At 45.6% G+C, this 8,334-nt stretch overlaps 1 protein-coding gene across 1 annotated transcript in view; it reads right to left on the reverse strand.

Moving 5' to 3' along the window:
* Positions 1-8,334, reverse strand: part of znf608 (zinc finger protein 608) — a 31,552-nt gene that overhangs the window by 2,526 nt on the left and 20,692 nt on the right. The window contains exons 4-7 of the mRNA XM_037680846.1: positions 4,916-7,316; positions 3,733-4,162; positions 2,256-2,428; positions 344-479 (exon numbers count right to left, since the gene is read on the reverse strand). Coding sequence (XP_037536774.1) covers positions 344-479; positions 2,256-2,428; positions 3,733-4,162; positions 4,916-7,316 — 3,140 coding nt within the window. The remainder of the gene's footprint in view (positions 1-343; positions 480-2,255; positions 2,429-3,732; positions 4,163-4,915; positions 7,317-8,334) is intronic.

Consider the following 8,334-nt stretch of genomic DNA (forward strand, 5'->3'; position numbering starts at 1 on the left):
GAGGACCAGCAGGTCTACAGAACCATCAGGTCTACAGGAGCAGCAGGACTACAGGGCCAACGGGTCTACAGGAGCAGCAGGTATAGAGGACCAGCAGGTCTACAGGAGCAGCAGGTCTACAGAACCAGCAGGTCTACAGGACCAGCAGGTCTATAGGACCAACAGGTCTACAGGACCAGCAGGTTTAGAGGACCAGCAGGTCTATAGGACCAACAGGTCTACAGGACCAGCAGGTCTACAGAACCAGCAGGTCTACAGGACCAGCAGGTCTATAGGACCATCAGGTCTACAGGGCCAGCAGGTCTACAGGAGCAGCAGGACTACAGGAGCAGCAGGACTGTACCTTGGTAGATGTCGTACTGTCCGGACATCAGGCCGTAGCTCATGCCCAGGTGTGTGTGATGGTGTGTGTGGAGGTGTCGAGCAAACAACATGTGGTTCCTCTCTCGTTCTCCTTCTGGGGAACCCTTCTCACCAGGCTGCAACAAACAAACAAACAAACAAACAAAAAGTGTTGTTGTTGTTGTTTTTGCTCAGAGTTTTTACAGAGTGTCAATTCTACAAAGTTCTGAAAACTTATAAAACTCCATGACACAAGTCCTGGAACAGAATCCTCCACAGTGAAATGTTGAGTTTCCTGTTCTGAAGCTGCAAACGTTCCAAAGTCAGAACTGATTAGAAAACATCGTTTGGTCGTCAGAAAAGTTTTAAATGAACCTCCAACAAAACCAAGTCAAACTTTATTCAGCTAAATGAACTGAACATGTTGGAGAGAAAAACTGGTTCCAGGTCCTGATCCAGAACCTCCTTCAGCAGCAGAACTCTCTGGTTTCTGTAGGACTTGATGCGTCTCTCTCCTGGTTGTGGAGGAGTTTTGGCCCACTCTTCTTTCCAGCATTGCTTCAGATTATTGAGGGTTCTGCTCAGATCTTGGAAGATCCGGCCACAGCATTTCAGTCAGACAGAGGTTCTGGACTCTGACTGGACCACTGCAGCAACTTAATCCTGTTCTTTTTGACCCATTCTGTTGTAGAGCAGTTGCTGTGTTTGGGATCATTGGACAGAGCTTGGTCCAAGCTTCAGCTGTTGGACAGATGGACTCACATCTTACTCCAGAACCTTTTGGTCTACAGAGGAGTTCCTGGTCCACTCAGTGACTGAGGGAGCCCAAACCATAAGCCTCCACCACCGTGCTGACAGCGGGAGGGGCTGGTTGGCTGGTTTGCTGTATTTCCAGACACGCTGCTGTGATCAAATTATAAAACTTATAATCTGTCCAGATTATTTCAGTTTGCGGACGACTCAGTGGTTTATGCTTGTGTTCATTCTAAACCTGAAACTGTGTTTTTATTTACAAAGATGTGGTGGGATTTTTTTTATAATAGTGTTGATTTCACTGTCGGTAACAAATAGTGAACATTAAATGTATCTCACTGTTGGTGTTCTGATCTGTTAATTGAAATAATTTTCTTGTTTTGAGCCAGATGGCAGACAAAGTTCAACATGTTGCATTTAATGGTTTTATGGTTATTATCAGTTTACATCATTTTTTTTGTGTTTGTGAAATAAAGTTCAGTTTTAGTTTTAAACAAGCTGCTGGTATCTGTCTCCTTTCCTGGATCCAAATGTTCAGAAACGATATGTTTGCTGCTTCACGCTGCAGTGCATTATGGGTAAAAAAATAAGTCTAATTTTTCGTTTTATAAGCAACGACAGTCATATATGTTTTTCAATTATAAGCTGTCAAATAAACCCTTAAAGTCAAGAAGTTTCATAAGATATAATTAAAGCTGATGTGATTTTTTTAATATTAAAATCAGAGGTTAGAGGTTTAAAACTAACAAAGTTAAATTTACTAATTCATGATGACGGACGTGTAAATAAAAAGACATTTATGTTGGAGTACAGCAGAAAACCAAACAAAGAGTTAAAATCTGCAATCATTAAGATAAATGTAAAACAATTAAAATATGAACTTTCTGTTGATCTTCATCGTCTTGGATCTGTGTATCATCTGGAGAGCAATGATCAGAACTGTGTCTGTTTGTGTGATGAACATTGTGTCATTCTATAGTTATGTTGTTTACATATAAATAAGGAGCTGACTGAGGTTTTTATGCAGCAGCATTAACTTTAACGAGCACCGATTGAGGACTGTGCTTCTCGTGTTTGTCTTTAATCTTATCGTTGGGTGTTTTTCAGACATCACACCATTCATGCAAACATCAGAGGAGGAACACCGACAGGTCTCTTACAACGGGGGATTTTCCACGGTACTGATGGCTCGGCTGCTGCAGCAGCTCCACGCCGGAGGACGAGGACGATGGTTCGCCCATCAGCTTGCCGCTCACCGCCTCCCCTCTGCCGGCTGGACTCACCTCCGACTCCTCCCTGCCCGCCGTCTTTCCGTACAGAGGATAGTGGAAACCTGCAGAACACAAAGCCACAAACAAATGACAAGTGGACACAGGATTTCTTTGCTGATGCTTTAATACACACTGAGAAAATAAATCTAATTATTTCAACCTTGATTGGGTTTTAGATTATAATAGTTTTGCTTTTTTCTCCCTTTTTTATTTTGACGTTGCGCCTCCACATTAATGTAAAGTTAATTAGTAGCTGTCTTGCAGCAAAAACAGATCAAATTAAAGTTTTACAGCATTATCAGTAACATTTACAAAAGTTTTAACATATGAAAAACAAAGATAGTCTGAAATATACTGGTTTTAAATGTTTGGGGGATGATTACTGTTTAAAAACTTGGGGATAAACATCACACTATGTTTTAAGAAAACTGTGGGCGGGGCTTAAAGGGAGCTGAAGCACAGCAGAGAGGAAGGAGGAGGGGCTTATCAGTTGTAATTATTACAATTTTAACACTTTTTTTACAAAAAATATGTGAAAATCATATGTGAGTCTTGTTTTCCATGTTTCCCATGTTGCTTTGGAAACAAAACCCTATTAACATCATATGAGGAAAATACACTCGTTATGAATCAAACCCTCTCAATGACTGAACATTATTAATTTAATAATACATATATATTTAAACTACTTCAACTTAAGATGCTGCTAAAATGAACTTATCAACTGAAACAGTCTGGATAAATAATCAAAAAGCTGTTTCTAAACAGGCTGTAGACGTTACGAGTCTTTAAATGTTAAATCTAAGATGAAGCCGTTCATTCAGATTAGAAACTAAATGTTTCCAAACAGCTTAAAACTAAAAAGCAGCAACTTCTTACCTGATATATCAATCTAATGGAATATTTACACAAATATTTAAACATGATACGAGCTGGAGTTTCTTCTGCTCAGTGCATTTGAAAACGTTAAAAAGATTTTGGGTCTCACAGACATTGTTTTAGGCCAGGTTTCAAACAGACCAGTCTTCAGATCTATGGCTTCAAACAGATCATTATGGTGGTTGTAAGCACATATATCATATTATATATGATATCTATGGTTGTAAGATGCTGAAGTCTGTGCTTCCAAATGTAAAATGGTCTATTTAGTTGTTGACTTTGAGTTTTTCTGTCTTTAGCTCCCCCTGCTGGTCAGTAGATTGACTGCAGAGTCTGCCTTGATTTTATATATAGTCTGAATAAACAGAAACTTGAGGTTAACTAATAAATTTTTGTATAATTTCAGACACGACAGAGCGAAAGGTTCACAGAAATGTCCAGAGTCAACATTTTTACTGAAGCAAAGGTGACTTTCTTAGAGTCTTACCTGGGTAGTTGTGGACCATGGTTGGGGACGGTCCTCTGTAGGCACCCCCGCTGGTCTCACACATAGTCAGGTAGGAGGAATAGGAGTGCTGGTACTGGATGTAGGACTGCTGGGGGGTAACCGAAGGAGATGGCGCTGCACTGGCACTTTGGGACCCCTCAGAGAGCCCATCCACAGCTTCCTGACCTGGATCTTCTAGCTGGTCTGAGTCCTCCATGCTGATGGTGGGTGGGAGATCATGAATCCCATAAACTCTGGCTTTTTTAGCATCAACTCCTGCTCCTCCTGAGGTGATCCTGGACCCAGCAGACTCCATGGTGGTTCCCCACTCCTTCCCACAGTCAGCGTCGCCCTCCTGGGCGCTGTCCTCGTGTTGCTCCGAGTGTTTGCTGTGAGTGAAGCGGTGAGCCCGGCCTGGGCCGTCTGAGGGCTGCAGATTGATGGGGAAAGTGTTGGTGCTGGTTCAGTGTTTCCTTTATAATTCTCTGTTAACAGTGGTGGGTAGGAGCCACTTTTGGTGTTGATTCAACTCCGGTCCATGTCTCGGGCCTTCTTTTGTCACCCAACTAAACATGTTTTGATTTAAATATTAACAAATTATCTCTTTAGTGCTTTTTAGAGGGACAAAATGATAAATTAAGACTTTTCATCTGAACATTAATTTGCTTTTTTTTCTTTGCCGTGGCCCACCGCTGCTGGATGACTATAGAGGAAACACTGTGGGTGAACAGAGCCGTGGACAGATCATCTATCACCGGCTCTGGGTGACATGTTGATGAAGGATGGCGACATTTCAACAGCAGGCGTCCATTCAGCAGTGAGATGTGAGGAGAGCGGCGTCCCTCTCAATGACAAGACACGTCTCACACATGATCAAGTGCAGAGTTTAGAGTGATTCTGAGGAAAAACAACAACAACAACCTCTCCGACACGGCTTTCATTCTGACAAACCTGCACAAGCTGTGGTGTTACAGTTAAAGCTGGAAACACACATTCCCTCCAGTAATTTTCACTCTAAACACGAAGAACGTTTTGCATTTGACACAACGGGAGCAGTGTGTCAGAGTGGAGCTCTAGCAGCACAGAAGCCACATGGTCCTGAATGTTAGCACCTGCGGGACACGGGAACACCAACAACACCATCAGCGGCGGCGGCGGCTTACAAACACAGGGAGAAACTTACACTGGAAAAGGAAACATTTGAGTCCAGGTCTATCTGACTGTTTGGGTTGTGGAGGGATGAAGAAGAGGAGGAGGATGACTTGATGTCCTCACAGTCGTTCAGGGAGACCTGGTGCTGGTCCACCATGTCCCTGTGCACCACCTTTAGATTCTGTCCCCTTTCTCCCCTGTCACTCATCTCTATGTAAGAAAGGATGGGTTTGGGACAGCACCCTTTAGCACCATCTGGCCCTTTACCTAGCAGGGGTGCGCTGGGCGAAACCCCCACCTCTCCGTCTCTCATCCCCGACCCCCTCTGCTTGGTGGTGGGGGTCTGGTCACAGCATTTGGAGGCCAGTAAGAGTTTCTGGTCCATGTACAGCCCTCTGGAGTACTGGCCATAGTACAGGGACTGAGCCAAAGCTGTCTGGGTCTGACTCATGGCCAACTGGAGCTGAGACTGAGGTGGCCCGTCTCCTTTCTTAGGATCTGAGAAGTCGTGGGGGGAGGTTTTGTCATCCTCTTTAATGTCATCCTTCCTGTCCTTCCCTTTGCAGTCGTGGGCGGAGCTTTTGTGGAAGGAAATGCTGCCGTTGCTCTGCCTGTCTGACTGCACGTACCCCTGAAGGAAGTAGGGCTCGTAGCTGTGGTAGTACGGGGACTGGGGCTCCTTCGACGGTTGGGCAGAAGCTGTGGGAGGGGTTTTACCAGGATTACCATGGTTACAAATGGAGCTCACCTCAGAGGAAGATGAGGAGCCCGATTTAGATCTGAGCACGTCTGACCGACATTCGGAAGATCCGCCATCTTCCCCGGCATCAGAGATATCGGAGTAGGCGGGGCTGTTGTTTTTGCTGCTGTCTCCTGTTGCTAAGCAACCACCGGTAGAGTCAAGTCGCGATGAGCTGCCAATGGAAGGGCTGGGGGCGTTGTCGGTGAAGGTGTAGACCTTGTCGGCCTCTGCTCGGATGCTGGCCATCCTGCTCTCCTGGGTCTCTGTGAAGCCATTTGTTAGGTCCTGCTTACTGAGGTGCTCCTTCAAAAGGCTCCCAGAGATTTCCTTCGCACCCATTTTAGGTCCATCATCCATTTTGATTCCACCACTGTCACCGTTAGGTGTCCTGTTTGGTGCGTCTTTGTTATGTTTGTCCTTCAGCTTACGTTTTTCTTTTTTCCGTGTCTCTTTGCACGTGACCATGGTGGCTTTAACAAGGGTTGGCTCCACAACAATGCTAAGCTTTGGTTTGATGGGTTTCAGGGCCATGTTTTTACTGGTGAGGCCTACAGCTGCCATGGGAGAGGGCTGATGTGGGGTAACAACTTCTGCCAAGCTGCTCGGATGCGTCGGGTTGGGTATGGCTATCAGCTTTGGCGGAGCGGGAGCTGGAGCAATTGGCCGGTTGGTCCTTGACTTGGACAACTTGTCCACCTTCCCGTTAGCCTTCTTGCCCTTGTCATACAGTCCTCCCTTCTTTTCAATCAGCCCTTCTGCTTCCAGTTTGGGCATCTCTACTGAAGAGCTCCGGTCAGGGACCATGCAGTTCTCTAAAACCACGGTCATGTTGGAGATGATGGGCAGGTTGCTGAGGTCATCAATGAGACCATCCTTTAGAAGTGAGGTTCTCCTGGTTTTAGAGTTGGCTGTGGGGCTGTGGTCAGTACTGAGGAGTAATCGTCGGTTCTTTGGTGACCCCACAGTGGTCACCTTGTAGAGAGGAGCAGATTTCTTAGAGGAGTGGCTGGAATTTGTGCTGTTCTCTGGGAGCTCGTAGGTCTCATTGTTGATGGTATCCTCACAGTCTGACAGTCGGTCTTCACTGTCCCCGTCCTTCATGGGTCCAAGCTCAGGCTTCTCAACCTCCAGGTGGGCATGTGTCTGGTGGTAGCGCAGGCCATTGATGTGCTTGTAGCGTTTGGTGCAGTTTGGATGTGGGCAGTCGATGAGGATGGGTGGAGGAGGTGAAGAAGCACACCCTCCTCCTGGATCCATGAACGAGGGGTCAGATTTGCCCAGAGGTGTAGACGGGGCGCTTCGGGACTTCGCCCGGATCCTTTTCCCATTTCCATTTTTAATGTCATCTGAAGAGGCGAGACTAAGGTCCAGCTCAACCGGCGGCTTGTTCTTCCTCTTCCCAGAAGAGAGAGCAGAGCCGGCAGCTTTCACCTCATCCACAGTGAAAAAGGACTGAGGAGCTCTGCAGCTGCTGTTGATGAGGTTCAGGCTGCCCCGCCGACCTTTGTTGTGGATGGACGAGGCGGTTCCTGCCACGCCGCCGCCACGACTCCGGTGGTGAGAAAGACCTCTAAGTTTGGCACCTGAAGACGGCTCAATGAAAGGTCGCTCTGCCAGGGCCATCCGCATCCGTTTGCCCCGCCCACGGATGCCAGGTAAATCAGGGTCGCTGCAAGGAGACTCACAAAACCTGCACAGACAAAAGAGAGAATGTGGATTTATAAAACTAATGTTTTAATGACGAAAACAGCCATATTTAAATAAAAACAGCATTCAATTGATTTAGTAAATACATTAAATGCTAAAACTGAGAAATTAGTTCAGTTTTAATCGTTTTTAATTTGATGTTGAAGTAGTTCCACGAGCTGTAAGAGTCAGAGGTCCAGATCAGAACCAGCTGGAGGAACATTTAGTAACTAATGAGGTTTAATTATCATCAGGTCAGTCAGAAGACTGGGTCCAAACAGACACTGTTAGAAGTAAAGATGGGCAGAGGTTCAGCACTCTGTCTAAAACTAGTGGAATAAATTCAGATTAAAGTTCCTGAATGAAACACTTTAATCTCCATCATCTCCAGTTTATAATCTGATGAACAGATTAGAAGAATCTGTTGAAATCTCTGCGCTCAAAGGACGAGGCTGGAGGTCAATACTGGATGGTAGTGATTTTTGGGCCGTCAGGGGCCACTGCATTAAACCAGGTCTGGGTCTGTTCTGGGCTCAGGAACACTTCCCCAGATCATCTGTAAACACAGTTCATCCACAGATGCTGCTCAAAGATTTATCAGGGAAAGAAAAAGCCTGATGTGAACACCATCCAAAACCACTGCTGTCTTCTCTGGACCCTAGCTCTTTTAAAATGGACCTGAACTGTTCTGTGGTCAGACGGACCCAAATCCATCCAGCCTGATATCAACACACAGTTCAAAAGCTTGCCTCTGGTGGTATGGAGATTTATTAGTGCCTCTGGCATTGACAACTTTCACATCTGGAAAGACTCTATCAGTGCAGAAAATAATCTACAGGTTTTAGAGCATCTGATCCCTTCTAACAGAGAAGATCCAGGACTGTAGGACAGCTAGGATCCTCGAACAGACCAGAACGAGAAAACATTCCCTCAAAAACCTCCAACAACTGGTCTCCCCAGGTCCTCCAAAACCTCCCAACAACTGGTCTCCTCAGGTCCTCCAAAACCTCCAACAACTGGTC

Source organism: Nematolebias whitei, chromosome 8 (assembly GCF_014905685.2).
Source record: "Nematolebias whitei isolate Nwh7 chromosome 8, NemWhi1, whole genome shotgun sequence".
Taxonomy (NCBI): domain Eukaryota; kingdom Metazoa; phylum Chordata; class Actinopteri; order Cyprinodontiformes; family Rivulidae; genus Nematolebias; species Nematolebias whitei.